The sequence below is a fragment of the Orbicella franksi genome, chromosome 14, assembly GCF_964199315.1.
Source record: "Orbicella franksi chromosome 14, jaOrbFran1.1, whole genome shotgun sequence".
NCBI lineage: Eukaryota > Metazoa > Cnidaria > Anthozoa > Scleractinia > Merulinidae > Orbicella > Orbicella franksi.
In genome coordinates, this window is record NC_138158.1 from 18,749,002 (window position 1) to 18,772,643 (window position 23,642).

The window sequence follows — 23,642 nt, forward strand, 5'->3', positions numbered from 1 at the left end:
CGAGTAGCGCTGGGGACGAGAATGAGTTTTGGCGGGAATAACGGCGGGATCTGCACTTGCGCAGTACGTTTGACTGTCCTGTACAAGAGACTCGCAAGAAAACAATTAAATATGTCCCTCTTTATTTCCTCTCATCGTAAAATCCTTCAGTCTTCATATAACTGGTTATGCTCCATATGTCGACCCTTCTATTAGTTATTTAACTTTTGAAGGCCGTTCAAGTTTTTTGATATGCCTAAATACTGAACGAGTCATCTATCTTCATAAACGCTCTCTTTCTCACCGAACCGTTCATATAAATATATAATTCAATTTCTTTGTTGATATAATTAATTCCTTTGCTATATTTTATATTTCATTTAACACAGCGTCATAAATTAGCCTTTTAGCATTGAATAAACAAATAAATAAACAAATCTCTTCAAATGAACATAACTCGTACACGCTTCATATCAGTTGAATTGCATAGTTATTGCGTTGTATTTGATTTGCTATTTTGTCCACGTATTTAAGTTAAAACAGATGAAATTGCGCCCTACATGTCAGCAACAATTCAAGAATTGTTTTCTTCTTCCACTAGGTCCCAGACCTTTTTCAAGACTCTTTTGCAATAGCGAAGTCTTTCAACCATTTCCGACGCGCAGCCCTGCGAGCTTATATCAGACATAAGGTAACTTGTTCCCTCGCGCTGTTTGTCGATGTAGATAACTAAAACATCTCCGGCTCCTGGAACAAGAACAATCTTAGTGTGGTCGTTGAAGAAATTTACCTGTGGGGAAATAAATAAATTGTCGCATTTAGTCTTACCTACTTATTAACCGAGAGTGAGGTCTTTTATGGAAAAACCTCAGACCGAGGCCTTGCCATAGCGAAGTTAATGAGTTGTTTTAATAAGTTTTTAATAAGTTAATATTTTTTTTTGTTAGTGTGTTGTCTATTATATGGCTTTTTGCGTTGTGTTTGCAGGCCTGTAATCGGCCCGTGGACATTGCGGCAGAATAATGCCTTAGAAGTAGCCAATCAGAGCCAATATAATAATAATAACCAAAATTAAAATAAAGAAAGACAAAATCACAACCACGTTACAACCCCGTTATAACTTTCGGATTCTTTTTATTCTTATTCAGTTCTCTAAAACCTGAATAATTACACTGCTAAGTGTACCTGTATGGTCCCGTTGCTAAGATAAATCACCATGGTAATATCCGTTCGAAACCAGATGTCTACAAAGGGAAAGCTCTTCTGGTCAGTGGAAGTCACGCCTTTTGAATCACCGCCCTGTAGAAAATAATAACCTTTCTGATTACGGAACTAGGAAATAATACTGGCCATGGCGTTAAGGAATCGAATGACTATCTGAGGAGAGCGCAAATACCGTTTTTATACACGATCATAAGCAGCTAGCACTTAGGGCCTGTTTACAAGGAGGGAGGGTTACTCAAGCAAGCTAGAGGGCAAAACATAGCCCGGGTTTAAGAGCAAAATTTCACAGGTAGGGTAACCCTACAACCCGAGACAACTTAATGCGCGTTTACACTCAAAGTGTCTGGAAACAATTAGAAAGTTATAAAAATTTAAGGTAAAAAGCTGTAAAGTCTAAAGGTTTTCGATCTGTTTGATCATCATCAGAAATATCATCATCAGATCATCATCACTCTGATGATGATCAAACAGATCGAAAACGTTTAGACTCATAATTTTAACAGCTTTTTACCTTAAAGTTTTATATTCTACTTTTATCGGCGAAATGTATATAATTAGAAAGTTAACCCGGGTAGGCGGGTTAACCCTACCTGGAATGTTTACAAGGGAAAAAGTTAACCTGCCCACCCGAGTAACCTTAGCTGCTTTGTAAACACGACGAAAGGAAAAAAGAGGAAATGTGTGAGCGCTAAGGTAACCCGCTTGCGAGGGTAACTCTCTCCTTTTAAACAAGCCCTTAGTCCTCCTCTTTGTCTTGAATTTCATTTAATGATGTCACGAAATTCTCATCCCCAGAGCCTCCGTTTCTTTTGGTCACGTGTTTTAAGACGAGTAGCCTTGGAGACGAGAATGATGTCATGACATTTCGCGCCAAAATAGAGTACGAGAGAGCGAAGGACTGGGTCCCAGGCTGAACCAGCAAATAACATTAATTTTATTTTGAAAAAAAAACATTATACTGAGGAAAACAGGATTCTTGTTAAAAATCAGTTTGGAAGCGAGGAAGGTAAAGGCAGGAATGAATGGAAACGATCGCAACATATTGTAGCAAAATCTTCAGCTCGCGCTTTCCAAATTTTTAGGCGAGAATTTTTTTCAAAATCTACATCAGCCTCGTCGAGACTTGTAATTTCAAAAGAAACTAATTCATACCCATTTATACCTGTACTCCTTGTTAAAGTGAGGCATTTACCATTGTGAGAAATAAGAGTCTTGTCACAGTATACCGTGACAGGATCAACCCAACTGGGCTCGAACCCAGACCTCTCGCAGTTCATCCTACTGACCACGAGCCAGCCACGTTGACCTCCCTCGAATTTGTGAACCTTATTTGATCTTAATAAGAAAGCGTACCTTCAACAAATGCTTGTCCATGTAATTCGCAAAGTAACTGAGCAGCATAAACTTCGCCTGTAAGTTCGTCGGTACAGCGGACGCCCTAAACTGACATGCGTTGTTCACTTGATCGCAATAATGTACAGTACTGTTGAGAACATACCAAAGAGTTAGCTAAATGACAGCAACGACGACCACCTCAACACTGGAACATGAAGTTTGATTACGAGTTAATTCACCCTAGAGTGGTCAACGATTGAAAGGATGCCGGGATGATCAAAGGAACTCAGTCGCGACATTTTGAGTTCTTTAAGCCGGGTACAAAATTACCTTTAAATTGAAGGAAACAATTAACCTGGAAACAGTAGTTTACTAAGATAGAAAAAAACCAAAGAGATAATATTCAACCATAAAAGAACAAGGATGGTTAAGGATGGAGAAGATTAACACGGATTACAAACGTCGAACTTGATAAATTGAGGCTAAACCTTTCAAAATGCGTAAACCGTGACGCGACTCTTTTAAGCTGCGAGGACCTGGCTCTAAAGGTTTTGTTTAGAGAAACAAGAAGATTGAAGTTGCAAGTTTGAAGGCCTGCGGAGTCACGATGGATTCATCTCCAAAAAGCTGAATACCCATACCACCATTTTTAAAAGTATTGAAGTGCGCAGAAATGCACTTCAACTGTGTCAATGATTAAATTAACGCGAAGATGAAAATTCTGTAATTTCTGTATTTTTTGACATGAATTCGTCAAAAAATAAAATACGCCCTTGAAGCTAAGTTTGCAAGGCGAGTTGTGGAACCTAGTTACATTTATCGCGTTTAATTGTTGCAAATTGTCCCAAGTCATGAGAAGAATCATTCACTCCCAGCTTCATTCATCGCACCACATTACCTCTCCTTCCCCTCCCAAACACCATATGAGGCATTACGTGGGAGGTGGGGAGAGGAATATGGAGGATTGATAGGAGGGAGGGAGACGCGAGAGGTGTTTGCTAGAGGAATTGTACTAACCTTTTACCAGGCGAGAGTGCTATCTTAGTGCAGTCATTAAACCTGACAGTGACACTCCCATCCGACAACTGGGCTCCAAATCCATATTTATTGCTGTAATCAACCCACTTCGTAACCAATAAAGACTTGGGTGCATCGCGCAGTAGCGTCCCCCCGGATTTCTTAATATTTCCCGATGAGTGACAGGGGGGCCTTTTCGCTCCTGGTTCTGAAGATTTGCAGGGAGTTGTCTGTTGGCGTTCTTCAAGGCATTCCAAGCAGTTGGAAAGTTTGGACATCAAGTTATCCGGCGGAAAGTATTTTAGCCTTTTCTGACCTAAAGAATAAGAAAAAATGGCTTACTTAGAACAAGGAAAGTCAAAACTATCGTGAACAAATGTATAGCCAATGGCAAACATGATGCGCAAGAGTTGTTGTGAAGTCTTCGAGAAGCATTCCCAATTCAAACCCCTCTGCGGCACCGGGGGAGACTTTCATGTAAGAAGTCCGGGGATTCTTGTTGGACAATTTGATCTGAACCCGTACGTAAAGGAGACCAATCTCGACCTGGCTCGATCACGTTACCAGCAGCTGTGCGGGAAAGGAGCCCACGCTGGTGGACCGGACCCAGGAGACTGAGCTGACGGAAATCGAGCTTAAAAGCGGAAATAAGAGCGTTTTTTATTATCATTATTTCTTGGATCGAGTGCACCTCTAAAAGATACAGCTAAAAATAGCGGTGCATCGTAATGAACACCCTAAATAAGACCAGAATCCTTGATTTACACCCCTACGCGAGATGAAGAGCATCTCCGACTTTTCATATGGCAGTTTCCCGACCCCTCTTGGTGGCCGGGTTTGTGAGTTTGTGGTACCCGTAGATGACGAAGGAAAAGTTGCCTGCGCCCTAACGTTGCTTACGAAATTGTTGAATTGACTTCGCACAATTGTCGTAAGCCTGTCGCATGTGTCAAAAAGTACGGTTTAAATCGTTTCCGAGACTGATAAGTTTTTGCACACATTCCTTTGACCGAAGCTCCCGATTTTCTTTCTACGTCCACTTCAAGATGTCGCCCATTTACGTTTCGCACTTTTTTTGAGCAGCTGCATACTGTTTAGAATTTATCAACTGAGTTCGGTATTTGACGTTCGCTAATGTTCCGTACTGCACACAGATGAAAACAAGAGATTAGAATTTTGATGTCAAGCAATGATTTTGTGATGTAATTATTAGCAACCGGCAACAAAGTACGAAAAAAAAATTATATGCCTTTAAAAAAAAGCATTTACCCTGCTAACATCCAAGAAAAAGGTAATTTTATTGCAATATTTTACCTTCTTGTCCTGTATCCCGATTACACGAGCTTTCATTAATTTCACTTAATCCACTGTCTTTTTCACTTGAAGAAACCGGTTTCCCAATGTCCTCGTTAATCACTGCTTCGGTGTAACAATCTTTTCCCAGTGGATCTTCGTTCTCGTCCGTACCAAGTGTCATTTGTCGCGACAAAGCCATTGATATTTTTTTAATCGCTTCTTTAGATATTTTCTTCTCGGAATCTCCGTTCTTCTCGTATTCAGACCACTTGGGCGATGTTGTCACCACTGAGGCTGGAAGTCGGTTTGGGAAGAATCCTTTCTTGAAAAATTCGTCGGCGAGAATCTCACTAAGCGACGGCCTCTTGGCGGGATTTGCGTGTAGCATTTTTTGAATGAGCTTCGCCGCGCTGTCCGAAATACGAGAGGGAATCGTGTATTCATTGTTTCTTATTCGATTGTAGGTCTCTCTTAAAGACTTCGTTTCAAAAGGGGGATGTCCAATTAACAGTGTGTACCTGAAAAACAACAGAAAATGCGTTGTTATCACATAAAAACATAATCACCAGCTACAGTAGACTTAATAATATTTCGTGCGCTCACTTTTTCCTTGGCGCGAGAAACGTTCTTATGAAGTATGTCTCAGACAAAGATCTGATTGGTTGATCCTTACGCGTATCGAGTATTAACCAATCAGAGAAGCTACACGGATCTCTGATAAGCTGCGTCATCAGAATGGAATATTTTTTTGGGGGGGGGGGGGAAATGTCAGACCTTTCTTCAACGAGAGAAGAGATCGACGAGCCAAATAAGATATCTTTTTATCCAGGCTATGAAAATAAATACTTTTCCGCAGCTGACATGTTTGCCTTGCAAATCTCAGTATGGGGTTTAATGGGTATGAAATTGCATTGTGCACTTATTCTGGTAATGACAGAAACTCGATAAAAATTGTGGAGATTTTGAGACTTTGCAAACTGTAGAAAGTATATGGGAGGAATATCTTGAATATTGACCGATAATTTACTTCAAGGTGTAGTGTTTGGATATCTTAAGTATTGTAACCTTTAAATGCACCATTTATAGGAAAGCAGGTCTCTTACGTTGTTATCCTTTCAACTTGGTAACTGAATTTTACTTTTCAGTTTCAGAGTTCGTTCCTCTATCGGGTGAATTTTCTATCGCACTTGCTAAGAAAAATGACCTTGGTGAAGTCGTTAGATATCCCTGTAAAGTGCTCTCACTCACATAGCCAGGAGCCATAAAAAATGTATTGGAACAAAAGAAAGTTCTTACAAGAAAACAGAGTTTAACTCTCAAAGGATTAGTTTGGGGTACTCCCATTTTTCAGGATGACTTTTCAAGTAGACTTACATGACACAGCCTAAAGCCCACGTATCCACTTCGTAACTATGCCCTTCTTTAGTCAGAACCTCTGGAGCAATGTAGTTTGGTGTACCACACATTGTCCTGGAAAGAAGAAAATAGTCACTTAAGAATATATAGAGCTTGTTATAAAATAAATCTTGGCGAACACCACTCGTGTATTAGAGCTTTCCTCGAAAATAAGATTAGCTTATCTTTGGCGGGTTTATTCTGTTCAAGATGTAACTAGCAAATCTGCGCGCGCATTGGTTTTAGACTTTTGTCGAGAACTCTAGTTGGTAGATCAGTGTAGACTATGAAAATGGTCTAATTTGGTTGCAATATGTCCAAGTTAACTCCTTTAAGACTCTCAATCTTTCCCAATCTTAACCAGGTTTTGGTTTATTATTGTTTCTTTAGGGATTTTTCCACGTTACTAAACTACTGTTTAGAGTTTTCTTTCCATGTGATGGCAAACAATTTTCAATAGATTCTGAAATGGTCCTCCACCCTTTCTTTGGAATTTTAAACAGGACGAAAAGAGAATTTCACTTTATGCTAAATTAGTAAGTCGAGGGATGTAATAACTGAAAATTGCCGGCATACTTAATTTTAAATGTGACGTGGTATTTTTAATTACTTGATCTTCTTTTCGCCTTCCTTCAGCCTCACTGCTAAGCCAAAGTCACCAAGCCTCAATTCCATGTCAGCATTGAGAAAAAAGTTACCGACTTTGATGTCACGATGTATCACACGTTGGGCGTGCAGATACGAGCAGGCCTGTACGGCTTGATACATTAAGTATCGCACTTCGGGTTCCGTTAGCTTTCCACGGTTTTTGAGCGTCTGCACTAAGGACTACGAGAAAACACATAAGGTATTACAAAAGAGTAGCGATTAAATAGATCTCCCAGTTATAGCATCTGGTCAATCACAGTGAACATAAGAAACGTGATGAGCCAATCAAATTCAAAGAAAAAGCGAGCATCCTGTGTCAAGCGCGGGAAATAGACAGCAGGGTTTAAAGCGCGGGGAATATGCACTGGGGTGCAAAGCGCGGGATATCGTACAACCTATGTGAAGCGCGGGAAAACGCACTTAACTGCGGCACGTGTTTTGGTGAATTTTACTACTGATTGGTTAAAAACCAGTAGCATTGTTCTGAATGTTTTGAGCACTGAAAAGATTTTTTTTAACCAATTAGGAATACTGCTCTAATTAATAAGAGACGTTACTAGCAATAGGCATTTGTCAGTATAAATTTACAGAAAATTAACGCTTCATGAAATTGACGCAAATTTCAAAAATGCGTTTTAGTTTAAGTCGCGCTAATTAATGTTGATGTTAATTTCCGCGCTGTTAATTAAGTTGCGCGTTAATTTCCGCGACGTTAATTACCGTTATTTCCCCCCAAGTCTATGACACACTCCAGACATTCTTGACACAGCCAAACAATAAATTTTATTCGCGCACTTTACATTTCACATCAATCTTTCATATTAGTAAATCGTTTACTGTACTTCAAACGAATATTTTTCGTGTTCGCTGTCATCTTTACAATGTTAAAATAAATTTGTTCCTGCTCTCAACAAATTCTTTTATTTTTTTCTTTTGGTGGGGAGGGGGGTAGCAGCCGCGTTAAATTCCCTCATTTTGAAATTTTACCCCCTCTCTCGCGTTAGTTTCCTTTATTAGGAAGCAGATTTACCCTCAATTCGCGTTAACTTAAGTCGCGTTAATTTCAAATACGTGAATTAACACGAGCGTTAATTTCCTATAATAAGTTACCTTCCGGCTACAGAGCTCTAGTAATATGTACACGTGTTGATCGTCTTCAAAATGGCCATGAAAACCGACCACGTGACGTTGCCGAAGACTCTTATGAAGTTCAATTTCCGTTTCAATCTGCAAGATAAACAGTTCATTTGTAGTTCCTATAGTTAATACGTAAAAGATCACTGAAGTTATACACGAAACTTCAAGCAGTCGTGAAGAGAAATCCTGAGAAACATTTAGACTTGAATGGGGTTTGAATCCATTACGTCTATCTATAAAACTTTATGCAAATGCGGCACCCCAACATCTCCTCGATCTCACAAACTGTAACCAAGTCCATCCTTTATGCCCTTCTACCCCCTCTCCCTCCTTAGTTTTTACAAATTCTAACCACGTCCAGCCAAAATATCAATTTGGGTTGACATGCAAGAAATCAAGACAACAATAACTTACTTAAGAGCAGCGGAAATCGTCCCTCTTATAAACAGTACTGTTGCTCACCTTGTTATACCTGTCTGCAGACTTTGTGAGTTTAGCCTTTGGTACAGCTTTCAGAGCGTAAACTTTATTGGTGGACATATCGGTTACTTCGTAAACACGAGCGAATCCACCCTGGGAGGAGAGAAAAAAGAACAATGATACGATATCAAGTTATGTTTCACACGATGCAAGAAACACGCGTATTAGCTCTCGGCGAGGTCTTGTAGATATCCATCAATCACACAAAAAATGTTCGTAGAAAAGAACAGATGTCAGAAATGGAAAAACCTTGACGAAGTTAGTAAGATAGCTCGCCAGTTTTAAGTTCATTGACATTTGAGCGCGAGATTAATTTGAAGGCTGTTTGAACGTTAAAACGGATTTGTACGCCAGATGGCAAAGCCAGCGACTTTTTTTACCGTGCAAATCTACTTATTAAGTTTTCACACCTTCAAACCGTCACATAAACATACAGATTTTTGGCTCTAAAATCGGTGTACCTTGAAATAAATGATAGAACGCTTTTCAAGTCTTGTCGAGTTGCCAGCTTTTATCAGCCGCAATCAGAGTACTGGGAGCGAATTGAGACTGGTACCACAACACGCGCAATTTAACCTTAAAAAAACAAAGAGAGATTTCCGCCATATAAATGGTCTCTTGATGATTGCACTTAATTAATTATAAAGTAGCTATAAAATGTGTTTTTGTGGTGTAAAAAAGGAAAACAAACTCAACACCAGCTAGTCATTTAAAATCAACACTAATTTTAGCGCACCGAAAAAAATAATCGTACAGTACTAAAGTAACGCCAGTGACAGTTTTCTATCAGCATGCACAAATTGGAAAATCAGTTTTAAATTTGTCTCATTCTGAGAAAACAATTTGTTGTTTGAACTTCAAGATAAAAAGGAAGTAATTAAGCTTCTGTCTGTGCTCTCAGACAACTGATTGGCGGCTTATCGCCCTTATTAGAGTAAAATTTTAAGCGTTAAAAGTTGGTGAAGAGTTCAAATATCTGGGCTTCTACACTGTACGGTCTAAAATTTTAGTTGATTAATTGCAGTTCCCAAGGGGATTAAAATCGAATTTCTTGTAACAATAACTATACAATGTCAAGGCGACAGGTGATGAGAAAATACGAGTATCGTCAAGCACGACTGTGTCCTCGTTGGATCTCCAAATTTTCGGAACGGGCAGCGTATTATGATAAAGGTAAAACAATTAACGTTTTTGCGCTGAAAGCGTATATTCATGAAATGTTAGGGTTAATTATGGCTCAGAAAAGAATAAACTAACAAAAACATCCTATCGCAAAATGGGCGGAGAGTTTTCACTTGCACCTTGCGAGCTCTGAACAAACAAAACTGACAAATTTACGTTAAGTCGCTTTAAAAACTTATCGATTTCTGAGAAATTTTTCAAAACCAAGTGAATAGATACAGTCGTTGTGGGATATTGTTTACAAATCGATCATATTTTAGCGTCAATAATCAAGCGATTCTAATATTTAACTGGAAAACTACGCTACATTCACAAATGTAATACGTTCAGCCATTAGTCAATAAAGCGAAGGCTCCATCAATATTTCTATTTCAGATCTTGTGGAATTATTCAAACAAGCCACATCGTTGAAAGAAAACTTACCTTGCCGAGTAATCGACCACGAAAGTAGCGTCTCCCGTTTCCGTTGTCGATTACTTTTGGAACTTCCGGTAAAGGAACATCTTTCGCTAGTCTTGACTTCTTCAACGATCGATCTACTGACGCTCTATAAACCGCCGGCTGTGGAACAAAATTTGTCGTTAATGTCGACATTTTGAACTTCTTGATATCTTCTCTGTAGGAACGCTTTTCAGTTGTGTGTTCTCTAGAGAGTAAAGCTATTTTTTTTCAAAGCATGTTTTCTCAACGATCTGCTAAGGTACCTGCTGATGCTTCGCTCTGATTGGCTCGTCGAAATTCCACGTCCAACCGTCATTGTGTGATGCGAACACGCATGTTTTGCGTGTTTGAAATTTGCTCGCGCACGACGCTGGTCAGATACACCCACAGTCAAATTCAGCAGTTACGCGATCAATTGCCATCAGCCTGTCTATTAAGTCAAACCCTGGCGCTTTTTTCCATGAGACCTATTTACTTCTCTTCCGTAAACAACCTGCGATTACACTAATTTTCTAGCCCTTTTTTTAATCTTTGCTTTTACGTCGTCTCGCCAAAATCAACACCCCTATTTTTCGCGACAACGGAGAAGAGAATGCAGATCATTGGCCCAATCGTCAGTTATTTTCTAAATGTCACCAAGTATTCAGCATGCGTTAAGAAAAATTGTGGTCGAAATAAAATGTAAGGTAAACTAGTTGGCAAAAGAAAGCACTTAAAGAAAGCAGGCAGTTTAAACTTGATCTCAGAAGCAATTGGCGAAACGTAAAGAACGGTGTGAAATTTTAATTTGTTGTCGGGTAGAGCCGTCTTGTCCAGAAATTACATTGAATACAATGAATACACTCCACGTTTCATTTGCAACGATTTTACACAAACAGCCGTGTGAGTATTCGTGGAATCGAGGAATTCATCTACAGTCTGGTTTCCATATATTTTGACAAGAAGCCACATCAGCCTTAGACTAGTTTTCATGCAGGTCTTCTATCCTGGTCGAATTGGAATTTTTAGATATGTTAGTTTTTGTTGAGGGAGGAAAACCGGAGAACCCGAAGAAAAACCCTCAGAGCAAGGCGAGAACCAACAACAAACTGAACCCACATATGGCACCAGGCCGCAATCGAAGCCGAGCCACATTGGTGGGAGGCGAGCGCTCTCACCACTGCGCCATCCATGCTCCTCGAGCTACATGATCACTTTGGTCGCCACGATCGCTTCAGGAAAAGTCGAGCTATTCTCTCGACTAACAGTTCCCGCTACGCAGTAACTGAACGTCGAATTCTATACAACTACTGTATACGTCGTTATACAAGTATCGTTTTTTAAACACCAGCGTCAATTGAGTCTCGTTACTCTTCGATAATAGTTCTGTTGTTAAGTCTCCTTATATTCCTCTCGATATTGGTTAATAGAGTAAAGTTTGCGAACTTTTTCCTTTGGCAGGCAAATGAATCGCGCTTTCGCTTCGCCTCGACCTCTGTTTCACAGCAACACTTTTTTCTTTTATTTGTCATATCCAGGAAGTGTGGGCCTAAAATGAAACAAAATCGTTGACGATTTTGAAGAAAAGTTAGAACACGTTCAGATTCCAATACAAGCGCAAGACAGTCAGCAAGAGTCGCCGAGAACACTGGAGAGTCAACGAGAGCTGACGAGAGTCTGCGAGCGCCTACGATAGCCGGCGAGAGGCCCCGAGAACGCACTGGACAATTTCCGACCAAATGAGAGCGACAGTTTCAGATTGCGATTTGTAGCGTCTCTATTCACTCTTCCTCCGCTAGTATAGACCAGCGCTGCATCGTATCCTTATTGCTCACCCTCTACCCTATAATTAAACTGAGGCTTGGTTCATCGTACTCAAAATATTGTACATACCAGTCAGTGCAGTGATCCCGCAATCTTGATCTCAGTTATTTCGAATCATTTGCTTTAAATAATACTTTAGCTACCCAGCTCGTAGCCTCTTCCAGGCGTTCAGTTAGTTGCGGCGCAGCGCGAAAATCAGCGCGCGAAAGAAAAAAAACGTGCGGTTCGCTTCCTCTCGCCGCGCTTTTTTTTTATTTTTTTCGCGCGCTGTTTTGCGTGTTGTTTTTCGCGCTGCGCCCCAACTAACTAAACGCCTGGAAGAGGCTACAATTTCCGTCTCACAAGAACCTTCATCTGTTTCCGGTCTTATGGGATTCTAATATTTCAAGCAACTTCCAGAAAAGAACTAAACAACTCGATCGGCCCAGCGAAGGAAATTCCAGACTTTATTTGTCGCTAAACAGTAAACGCAGGTTAATTGACGACACCTCTGCTGTATTCGTGCCAGAAAGGCTCCCTTGAATTTCGCCCGGAGAAACAGAAAGCATAGTTACAGATCAAAAGTGAAACAGTTGTAAGTACAATGCTTTCAGTCTGATGGTAGCAGGTTTTTCAGTGCCGTCTGGATCGCAGTACATACTAGTAATATTATTTTGATAAAGTTTTTCGATACATACTTTTTAATTTTCAAATGAATTTGCCGTAAATACTAAAGCAAGGCTTAATTTTCTATAAGGTTACAAATAATGTTTGACAGGACGGGCGGAAACTGAAGGTGGTATTTAATTAATGTTTAAGCTATGTCAATTACTGTGTTGCCTGCACTTCTAGCCCGAGCGGGGGGGGGGTACTCCCAGAAAAGTTGGGTGGGAGTGTGCGGCCCACTTCCCAAAACCCTTACCCTATTTATGACCAAAATCTGCGATTTTTGCTGCCCTAGCTATTTATGACCCGGCCAAAAATTCGATACCCTATTTACGACCGTTGCGGCTGGCACAGTTGCCCTAAACATAAGCTATGAAGGGCTTTTGTTGACGGTCTTATTGATAATGATGAAAAAGTAGCTTCTTCCAAGAAATATACCCAATTCAAGACTAGAGTGCTAAAACCACATCCTATTTAAAGCCAAAATGGCCAAAATCGATACCTTATTTATGACCAAAACGGCTGAAAACCCTACCCTTTGGGGCCGTATATACCTATAAAGCCCATATAAGTGAGTACCCCCCCCCCCGGGACTTCTAGTTAATCTCTACTCTTCAGACTGGTAAACATCATTAGAAAATATAGCTTCGATCAAATTTTTAAAAATGTTTATATATGTGTTACTATTTAATTCGTGTGTCGAGTTTTAAAACTGCATATACACCAAATGCACCGGGTACATGAACGTCCTTACTTATAAACTATAAATAGGAGGCTCGTCACTTCATAGCAAAGTATTTGGAAAGTTGTTACCTAATAGGGAAATCACCTTACCTTTGAAACTTTATCACAATCGCTTGTGCTGTCGTTTGTTTCGATTCCTGAATCCATAACTTCCATCTTTCGATTACGCGATAACACCGTTTACGTTATACTAAGGAGAATATTCAGTCGAAACTCCACACACCGCGAAAGTTTGTATTTTCCTTCGCTGAGAATGACAGTATTTTCAATACGTTACACGCCAACCTGACTTTCCACTCATCTTCTGCTCAAGCAAGGGAATCTATTCATCTTTTAGAAGGATGCCAAAATTAACGAAAACATTTACACGTTTCAACACAAAGCCGAACCTTCTCAAGCCGGAAATAACTTTGACGTACGACACCAGCGACCACCAGCAGGAAGACCTGGAGCGATCATGACGTCACAGAAAAGATGTCCGCGGTGTTGAAAATATGACGGGTTTGCTTAAGAGGGTCTGTATGGGGTGGATCCCTTTGACGGTTAAAAATAAGCCTTTTTGACGGTTGACTGTTAATCTTTTGGCCATTTGACAGTTGACGGTTAACCCCATTGAAACCCATGGTTTAAAGTGGCTCAAAACAGTTTCCAGCACTTTTCAAGACTTAGATTTTGAGAGGTCATTCAGTAACCAATCTTTACCAGTTGATGCTACAATTATGGAAACAAAAAATTGCCCAATCACTGTAGTAAGTAAGCACTTTATTTAGGCACATTTCACCAGTGAGCCTGGGGTTCATGCCTGGTGAACACGGTGTTAACATTTTCACCACACAATAGGTTACCATATGAACAGTATTTCCCGCTAAAACACACCCTTAATTTTAGCTTTAAGTACTTATATTTCAAAAACGGCACGGTGAAATCCATTTTTTTATTATCGAATTTTCATAAAGAGGATAAGATGCAACTTTTGGCCACTTTTTTTTAATTCTGTACATGGGCTTCAGAGCTACCTTAAGTATTCGAATGTTTAAGGTGGCTCTGAAACCCGTGTACAGAATTTCACACATGATTGGGCAGCTTTTTGATACCATGAACCATTTAAAGTGATCCTGCACAAGTCGATTTTAATCGCCTACTTTTAACGCGACATTGTTGCGTTCAAAATCGAAATCGTGCGAAATGCCGCACAGGGCGATTTTTAAAGTAACATTTCGTTACGGCGCGATGTTGTAGGCTTTTGAAAACGATTTAAAAACCTGCAACATTGTTGCCCGAATTTGTATCGTTGCGTTAAGAATCGTCTCGTGTAACGTTGGGTTGAAAATCGGCTCCGAAATTCGTTCAAAACATTGAGTGGTTCGAAAGATCGAGGCCACATTTCCTTATTTTTTTTGCCAGGGGAGCGTTAGCAAAAGTGTGCTTTCAATAATCTGGAGGTTCGTAAAACTGAGGGTTCTTCAAGTAAAAAACGGCCAACTATAATATACCTAATAAGCTTCCCTGCCATTCTTGTGACAACAGCTTGAATAAACTCAGGCTGAGTGGGTTGTTGGCAGGAAAATTTACGGTACAGCTATTTAGAACAAAAGCGTCACTCAGAATCAAGCTAAACAAACACGAAACTGCAATAACATGATACCTGAGGGTGTATAAGTTACGAAACTTATTCTTTTGAACACGTGGCTGTACATTGAGGTAAATCATGATTTCATTTTCCATTGTTTCAGTTTTCATGCGTCGTTCAATTCAACAAATGACCACATTAACGACCCGATGTGTTGTCGCGCAATTTTCCTTAAATCTTTCATTTTTCATTTAAAAGACAAATTACATCGGTGAAGAAAGATTTAAAGTCTATGCTGACCTCATTCATGCAACATTTTCATTATGTTTTTTCTACATAACTCGCTGAATTAGTAATTGCACGTTTCGTTTTATAAATTTATGTTTTGTTTTTTTTCATCACTAAGTTGCTATAGTTGTTTACTGAAGCTCGCTAATAATAATCTGATTCCTTCTTCCTATAAAAAGTGAAATATGCACAAGTCAACTCAGATGTGTCACGTTGTTCTCAGAAGTTGTTTGCATTGCCACAACAGCTGGTCTGTCATTTATCTTTCCTTTTTATTTGGAATGAGCGATACGGTTTAATCCTGTGAGTGATCATGTGCTTATAAATACCGTCTACAGAGGAGGTTTCCCCGTATTGAGCAAGTTGCTCATTAAGCAAGTTGCTCTTCGTTTTTCGAGATTAGAGCTTACGGCACCACTTATTCGTATTGAACGATTAGAATGAGAAGGGGTGATCTGGATAGGTGCGCTGGAATGTCGGTTCTCTGTTACATTTTTAGTGATTTCTTAGCTATAAGTAAATTAAGCTTCGTAGATTTCAGATCTCAGCTATAAGTTCAAACATGCCGGCGTCATTACAGTGAGTGTAAAACAACGCGTCGCTTTTTATCGTTCACCTGACACAAGAGGTTCCCCCGCATTACGTTAATAAACAATTTACATTTCGTTTTTCATGATTAGGTAGTACACAAGATCGGGGGATTCCCCCAAATGAGCTTGCGTCTTGGCCTATTCGTAAGAGTTTCCATACTCCGTTTTGACCAATTACGATGACATGAGGTCCGCATAGGGCTGCTGGACCTCTTGCTGAATCACAGTTCTTAGTGAATTTTCGGCGATTTCTCGGTTACCATGCCAGTTAAAATTTCAGCCCACGTCTCCGCTCTCAGTAAACTAAGCAGATATCAGAGGTCAGGTATAAGTTAAGCTATAAGCTAGTTCTCAGCTGTCAGTTCAAGTTTTGACCAATTCTCCGCAATTTTTACCCTTCGAGAACTAACAGTTTGCTTGGTTCAGACGTTAAAAACCTGATTTCGCAGCTGAAGTTTGCGTCCGAAAATTGTCCAATACTCGCAGTCTTTAAAAGAGATCACATTTATTTAAGGTGGTTGAGTAGAAATAAATGATCCGGAAATTTTGAAGGTTTTAAGCGAACAAAATATGGGTTATTCACGCAGCACGGTACACAAGAGCGAAAACCCGAAGTGTGTTTTTCCTATCAGCTCGTGAGTTTAGAATTCGATTCGCATTAGAAACGTGGAGACGCTAATGTCATTCGGAATTTTCGATCAGGCTAGTAACTGACGAAGCTAAATATATCTGAATTTCATTCGATAAGAGTGTTTACATTGTATCCAACTGTGAATTTTGCTTCAGTACGATTTGGGCAAAAGCCAAGCATTGAACCTTCAGTTAATTGGCAAGATTTCTGTACAGATCCATATGTGGGAGGAGGGACGGGGGGGGGGGGGTCTCATTATTAAAATATCCAGCCCTCGATAAGAAAATGATGGCCGATAATTAAGCAACGGGTTGTGCTGACCAGGTGATTGACCAAGCATGAGGTCAAAATGGCGACGGATATTGGCTAAGTTCTTTTGTGCACGTTTATGCGTCGATATCCATGAACAAGCACATAAAGAACGGAGCTAATAACCAGCCTGCCTGACCGAGAAGTACTCTAAACAGAAATGGAGTCGAGCTGAGATTTTTATACTTCTTGCAGTTTTAATTTATTCCTCTAGACTTAATAAGTAGTACTTGCCTGTAGAGAAAAAAAAAATGTTCTTCTTGTTTGGCAAAGCGCAATATTTAGGATAAATATGAAAAATATCATGCGGACAGTTTCTGTTGTCACTCTGCTTAAAACTCTTAATTACCTTATTTGAAAACAACCAACAGATCAGCGCTCTTTGAGTCGCACTGTTTACAAAGCTCACTGTAGACCTGAATGGAGAAACAGCAAATTAATTTTAGACCTTCTCTTGTCTTTATGTCATGCGCAGTGTTCATCAAAAATTCAAAATGCTAATTATGCTCTTTTCATTTCTTATGCTAATTAGTTGGACATACCCACTTAATGCAGGCTAAGACAGAACAGGTTTAAGTCGAATTATTTTATATACAACTCAGCACTAGCACTAAATTAAAACTGTCAATTGAGATCATGGCATATTTTTGTTCTCATGCGATCACTCGCTGCCGTCCTGGTCATTCTTGCCAACACCTGACAAAGAAAATAAACAAATCACAGAAAATGTGTAACCATCTAAATTCAGTTTGCTAAAAATCAGTTGCGTAATTACAAAATATCGATTCATTTTAACAGAGGAGCCGGATTCATGGCTGTGGTTTGTTAAAATGTAAACTTCAGCTGGAAACGCGAGCAGTTTCAGGATACAGTTTTGGACGCCGTGGACGTCATCATGTTGTTAAAGCTTGTGAAGGAGGGTAGACCATACAAAGTAACCTGGTCCATTTGTCTTTTACAGTAACATTCGAAATTGTCTGGAGAATTATTAAACAGACGATTATTCCATTACCAAATCCACCCCACAAATTTATCATCATGCGTGATGTCAAAATGCTATTTCAAACTATTGACATTGTTTGTCAAATAAATCAAAATGTAAAAAAACTTGCATTTTTCAAATATCCGCGGTTTTCAAGTGGTTACTGACCCTCGCAATGCGAACGTGCTTTAATCTTTCAAAAACTGCGCTGCATTTTCCCTAGGTAACTTCATGGTCTACTCTCTTGTGATCAACAGAGCTAGCAGCAGTTGTAAAATACACTAGCCGCAAAAGATCAAATGACAAACGTTGAAGAATTAATCAGATATAGAAACCTAACCCTCTTAAAAAAATACAGAAAGCTTGATCGATAAAACCCAAGGACAATTGTGAGCAAATAACAGACGCCCTCTGCTAAAAATACGCCTGTTTTCAATAAATCTTACCTTTTGTTCCAAAGTCAAATGTCACGTCATCTCCAATCAGTATAAAAGGTGCCCACTGGTTCACGTCATAGCCCTCACTTCTCATCAACTTCATGGCCTCGTCTAGAGACTCACCAGCACTTTCCCCAGCAACAAGGTGATCGTAGAAATAACTCATTAACTGCTCTGTTGCTTTGTCATCCAGGGCCCAAAGTGCTACCAACACTGAGCGTGCGCCAGATCCTAAGAATGCTCGGGCAATTCCAACAGCCCCCTCGGCTTTTGTCAGTCCACGAGCACTGTGGCAACAGCTAAGGACCACCAGTTTAGCCCGCAGCTGGACCTTAGAAATGTCAGTCATTGTCAATAAGTAGAGTCCTTCTTGAGGTATCCCGTTAGGAATACGAAAAGATGGTGCAAGGGCAATTGCTCCTCTTTCAGCATCACCGTGTGCGGCGATATGAATCAAAGCCACTGAATTCATTGCTTGAAGTACTGCCTGCTTAGTTGCTTGCTGTCCTAACAAAGGCTCGACAGCCAGCTTTTTTGCTACCATCCTCGCTTCGTTTTCTGCACATTGCAGTGGCGAAATGGTTGTGAGTTCTCCTTTGAAGTGCACTTCACCAACATCAGGATTTCCAACTATCAATGCACCAGTCTGACAGTGATAGTCTGCTGGACTTTCATCAATGATTCTGAGAGCTGTTAAAGAAGGAACAACACGGATCCTGAAAGTCTCGGATAAGAACTTTCCGCTTTTATCAGTTAAGGCGGCAAATGGAATTTGGTATAAAGCGCGATCAGGAACAATCAAGATTTCAGGGCCCTCAAGAAAGCCCACCACTGGAGCGATAATAAGTTTGTAACAGAGAGGAAGGTTCATTTTGGGTCCTTGGTTAGTTTTACTTTCCATTCCAATTCGCCAATCTTCACGGCTATCATCCTTGCATGTTTTGGACTCTGGCTGAAAAGCGTGTAAAGATCGGTCTTCGCAAATCTCGTCTGGTAAAACGCCAAAACTTCTGAAATCAAAAATCTCTTCCACTTGTTGACTTAATCCTTCCCGAGCAATTAGATCATTTCCTTCTATCTCCTGAAAATGTGTGACTCCGCCTGCTTTGAAAATCCACAAATATATACTGTCAGAATGATACGAGACATACAGACAGGTGCGGTTACATTTTTCGGCCACGGTGCTTTCAAGACCAAACCATGTGCGAGGATCAGCTGAGATTAGATTCACCGCAGAGTACTGAGAGTTATACTGAACTGACATTAAGTCTGCCAAAGCCCTGGCCCTCGATAGCTCTGAAATATACAGAGCTTCAGTGGGATTCCCGGTTTTGCAGAGCAACATACTGAGATCTCTGTAGGAACGAATATTGCGATCAGTGAAGGAAATCTTAAATTGATCGTTGTCGCGGAGAGAGCCGCGCATTTCCTCGCATTTTTCAATACCAGAAAGGAAGTACGAGATCGCTTCCTGAATCTTTTCTTCTTTCAGTCTAATGTGTGCCATTATTTCCAGCAAATCGGACTGCATCGCGATATGTCCAATCTTCTTAGCTAATGGAAGCGCCTCCTTGATATATTCTTCCGCTGTATCATATGTAGACTGCGCGAAAAACAAAAGTCCAAGCGACGAGTAACCAGATATTTCTGTTTCCCTGTTTCCAATTTCTTTGCCTATTGCAAGAGCGTTTTCAAAATATTCTTTTGCCTTGTTAAAGTTACCTACAGCCAACTCCACATTTCCTTTGTTCAGGTAACAGCTGGCGACCCCTCGTCTGTCTCCAATGTCTGTTAAGATGACAGTAGCTTTCTTATTATAGTCATTAGCGCCGTAGTACTTTCCAAGAGAGCTAAGTTTACTTCCCATCCTTAGGTAAGATTGAGCAATCTTTCGTCTGTCACCAATATTTTTGCTGATGGTCAATGATTTTTCATTGTAGTGTGAAGCCTTCTCATATTCGCCAACTGAAACATACACACGTCCAAGGTCTCCGTAAGAGGCAGCCTCTCCTTCTCTGTCTCCAATTTCTTTGTGGATCGCAAGTGATTTCTCGAGATGTTCTCTAGCTTTCTCATATTTGCCAACTGATTCATAGACGTTTCCAAGCTTTCCGTAACAGGCAGCTTCTCCATTTCTGTCTCCAATTTCTTTGCTGATCGCAAGTGATTTCTCGAGATGTTCTTTTGCCCTGTCATATTTGCCAACTGATTGATACACATTTCCAAGGTTTGCGTAAGACGTAGCTTCTCCATTTCTGTTTCCAATTTCTTTGTGGATCGCAAGTGATTTCTCGAGATGTTCTCTAGCTTTCTCATATTTGCTAACTGATTTATAGACGTTTCCAAGGTTTCCGTAACAGGCAGCTTCTCCATTTCTGTCTCCAATTTCTTTGTGGATCGCAAGTGATTTCTCGAGATGTTCTTTAGCCCTCTCATATTTGCCAACTGATCGATACACAATTCCAAGGTTTGTGTAAGACCTAGCTTCTCCTTTTCTGTCTCCAATTTCTTTGCTGATCGCAAGTGATTTCTCGAGATGTTCTTTAGCCCTCTCATATTTGCCAACTGATCGATACACAATTCCAAGGTTTGTGTAAGACCTAGCTTCTCCATTTCTGTCTCCAATTTCTTTGTGGATCGCAAGTGATTTCTCGAGATGTTCTCTAGCTTTCTCATATTTACCAACTGATGTATAGACGTTTCCAAGGTTTCCGTAACAGGCAGCTTCTCCATTTCTGTCTCCAATTTCTTTGTGGATCGCAAGTGATTTCTCGAGATGTTCTCTAGCTTTCTCATATTTGCCAACTGATTGATACACAATTCCAAGGCTTGTGTAAGACGTAGCTTCTCCTTTTCTGTCTCCAATTTCTTTGCTGATCGCAAGTGATTTCTCGAGATGTTCTCTAGCGTTCTCATATTCGCCAACTGATGTATAGACGGCTCCGAGGCTTCCGTAACAGGCAGCTTCTCCATTTCTGTCTCCAATTTCTTTGTCGATCGCAAGTGATTTCTCGAAATGTTCTCTAGCTTTCTCATATTTGCCAACTGAGTTATAGACGTTTCCAAGGTTTCCGTAACAGGCAGCTTCTCCATTTCTGTCTCCAATTTCTTTGTGGATCGCAAGTGATTTCTCGAGATGTTCTCTAGCTTTCTCATATTTGCCAACTGATTGATACACAATTCCAAGGCTTGTGTAAGACGTAGCTTCTCCTTTTCTGTCTCCAATTTCTTTGCTGATCGCAAGTGATTTCTCGAGATGTTCTCTAGCGTTCTCATATTCGCCAACTGATGTATAGACGTTTCCAAGGTTTCCGTAACAGGCAGCTTCTCCATTTCTGTCTCCAATTTCTTTGTCGATCGCAAGTGATTTCTCGTAATGTTCTCTAGCTTTCTCATATTTGCCAACTGAGTTATAGACGTTTCCAAGGTTTCCGTAACAGGCAGCTTCTTCATTTCTGTTTCCAATTTCTTTGTGGATCGCAAGTGATTTCTCGAGATGTTTTTTAGCTCTCTCATATTTGCCAACTGATGTATAGACGTTTCCAAGGTTTCTGTAACAGGCACCTTCTCCATTTCTGTCTCCAATTTCTTTGTGGATCGCAAGTGATTTCTCGAGATGTTCTCTAGCTTTCTCATATTTGCGAACTAATGTATAGATGGTTCCAAGGTTTTTGTAACAGGAAGCTTCTCCATTTCTGTTTCCAATTTCTTTACTTATTAGGAGGGCTCTTTCAGTGACCTGTTTTGTTTTTTCGTATTTACGTTGATCGAAATAGATCACTGCAAGTGTTATGCTTAAGTTATATTCCTCAAGTCTTTTACCGCTTTCGTGGTAAATTTGGAGAAGTTTCTCTGCATATTTCATGGCGTTTGTATTGTCGCTGATACCATTACAAGCCTTCCACATTATAAAATATATCCTCATATAGAATGATCTGCTTATTTTCTCGTCTTTTATGCCTGCTCTCTCTTTGAGAATGAATAAGCATTCCTTGCATAACTCGGTGGCTTTTAGGAATCGATTGGTGTTGAGGAGGAAAGCAGCAACCATGAGGCCGATTGAGATGACTTGTATTACTTCGTCTAGGTTGTTCATGTCAAAAAACTTCCGTCAGATTATAAAAGAGAATAAGAGTGGAAACAAGTTTGTGACCAACCCTGTTTATCATTTTGTTAAACTGCTGTTGTTATAATTATAATATGTACATATATTACTATAGAGTGACCGCTGTTGACGTAATTGTTTACATTTTTCATACGATTGACTTTGCGCAAAGAAAACATCATGCTAGATACCAATTGACTCCAAACACTTATAGGGCTTGTGAAACTTATTAACTGGTGAAATGTATGGCTCCTTGTTTAATATATTTAGGGAGAAATTGGCTTTTGAAAAGTGGAAAATTTCTGGGTGACAAAAGCGCTAACAAGACCATGTGTCCTTTGCAGTTTTGTTGAGTTTCACAAAAAGTATTCAATACACCGGGCACAAAGTTGCTTGGGACAGTAAATCGTGGTCTGCCCTCTCAATATTTGAAGTTGATTTTTTGGTAGCTTGATCATGATCAGAAACTAAAAATGAGTATGCTATGGCCTTCTTGGAAAGCATAGCGCCACTAAGAGATTGTAACGAAGGGAGTAATTGATTTATTTCCGTGAAGATCTCAGCCTTTGCAGTCGTGGCTTAATGTATCTGCTGAGATTATAATAGAAATTTTTGAAAATGAAAGACTTTTCATAACAAAATAACTATTCTGCCCTTTACTTTTCAAAATCTGGTCTGAAAAAAATAGCTAGCATAAACTTAAGAAGGAAGACTTGAGCTCAAATTAATTCGTCCCACAAATGTTTACGAAGTATTTTAAATTTTAAATTTTAAGCATTGGTTTAAAAGCGTGATACATTTAATGTTAAGTTCCGGGAACTGAAATTCACCCTGAAATCCAAATTATTCTCGGGTTTCACACTGCTCTGATTCGAATAGAGTATTCTTAATGCATGCACAATAACATTATAAATTTAATACCGTACGTGGAAAAAGACCAAAACTTGAATGAATACGTTTCCAGTAACACGCCTATCTTGACATGCGCATAATTAAAATAATGGTCAACAATCTGTTACCGAATTCCCGCTGCCTTCAAAAAGACGAATTGTCAGCATAAGGTGAAACAGGACTGTCATATTTTCGCTGTCGGATATTGTTAGCGGTAAAACATAATTAGCGACTTCAATAATGTTTCGTTGCTATTAAGGTCATTTTTGTTTGAAAACTAGATAAAACTAGGTAAACTAGATAGGTTAGATGATAGAAGAGTACACTTGTGCTATAAATATATGGCGAAAATGAAGTCCCCCACCCACCCTTTGCATCATCTGCTCCCCAGTCCACTCCTGGACGTGCCTAACTATCCCTTAAGGCAGAAAACACAAAAGTATTATCTTTTCCGGAACATTCAGGCCTGCAGGACAAAGAGAGTAGAGGACTTTTTTACATTTAAATATTTTA

The 23,642-nt window shown here is 39.9% G+C and overlaps 2 protein-coding genes across 2 annotated transcripts; both read right to left on the minus strand.

Annotated features, from left to right (window-relative positions):
- Positions 1-101: 101 nt before the first annotated feature.
- On the minus strand, positions 102-13,973 carry LOC145467157 (serine/threonine-protein kinase PLK1-like). Its single transcript, XM_081450707.1, has 11 exons — positions 13,417-13,973; positions 10,117-10,254; positions 8,494-8,604; positions 8,005-8,121; positions 6,857-7,074; positions 6,226-6,321; positions 4,870-5,369; positions 3,556-3,871; positions 2,557-2,686; positions 1,165-1,278; positions 102-769 (listed from the first exon to the last, which is right to left on the minus strand). The coding sequence occupies exons 1-11, from the start codon at positions 13,480-13,482 to the stop codon at positions 554-556; spliced, it is 2,022 nt and encodes a 673-aa protein (XP_081306833.1). The 5' UTR covers positions 13,483-13,973; the 3' UTR covers positions 102-553.
- Positions 13,974-17,034: 3,061 nt separating this feature from the next.
- On the minus strand, positions 17,035-22,238 carry LOC145467850 (uncharacterized). The gene is made up of 3 exons (XM_081451458.1): positions 20,036-22,238; positions 18,143-19,912; positions 17,035-17,410 (listed from the first exon to the last, which is right to left on the minus strand). Exons 1-3 carry the CDS (start codon positions 22,227-22,229, stop codon positions 17,376-17,378), a joined length of 3,999 nt encoding a protein of 1,332 aa, XP_081307584.1. The 5' UTR covers positions 22,230-22,238; the 3' UTR covers positions 17,035-17,375.
- Between the last annotated feature and the right edge of the window lie 1,404 nt (positions 22,239-23,642).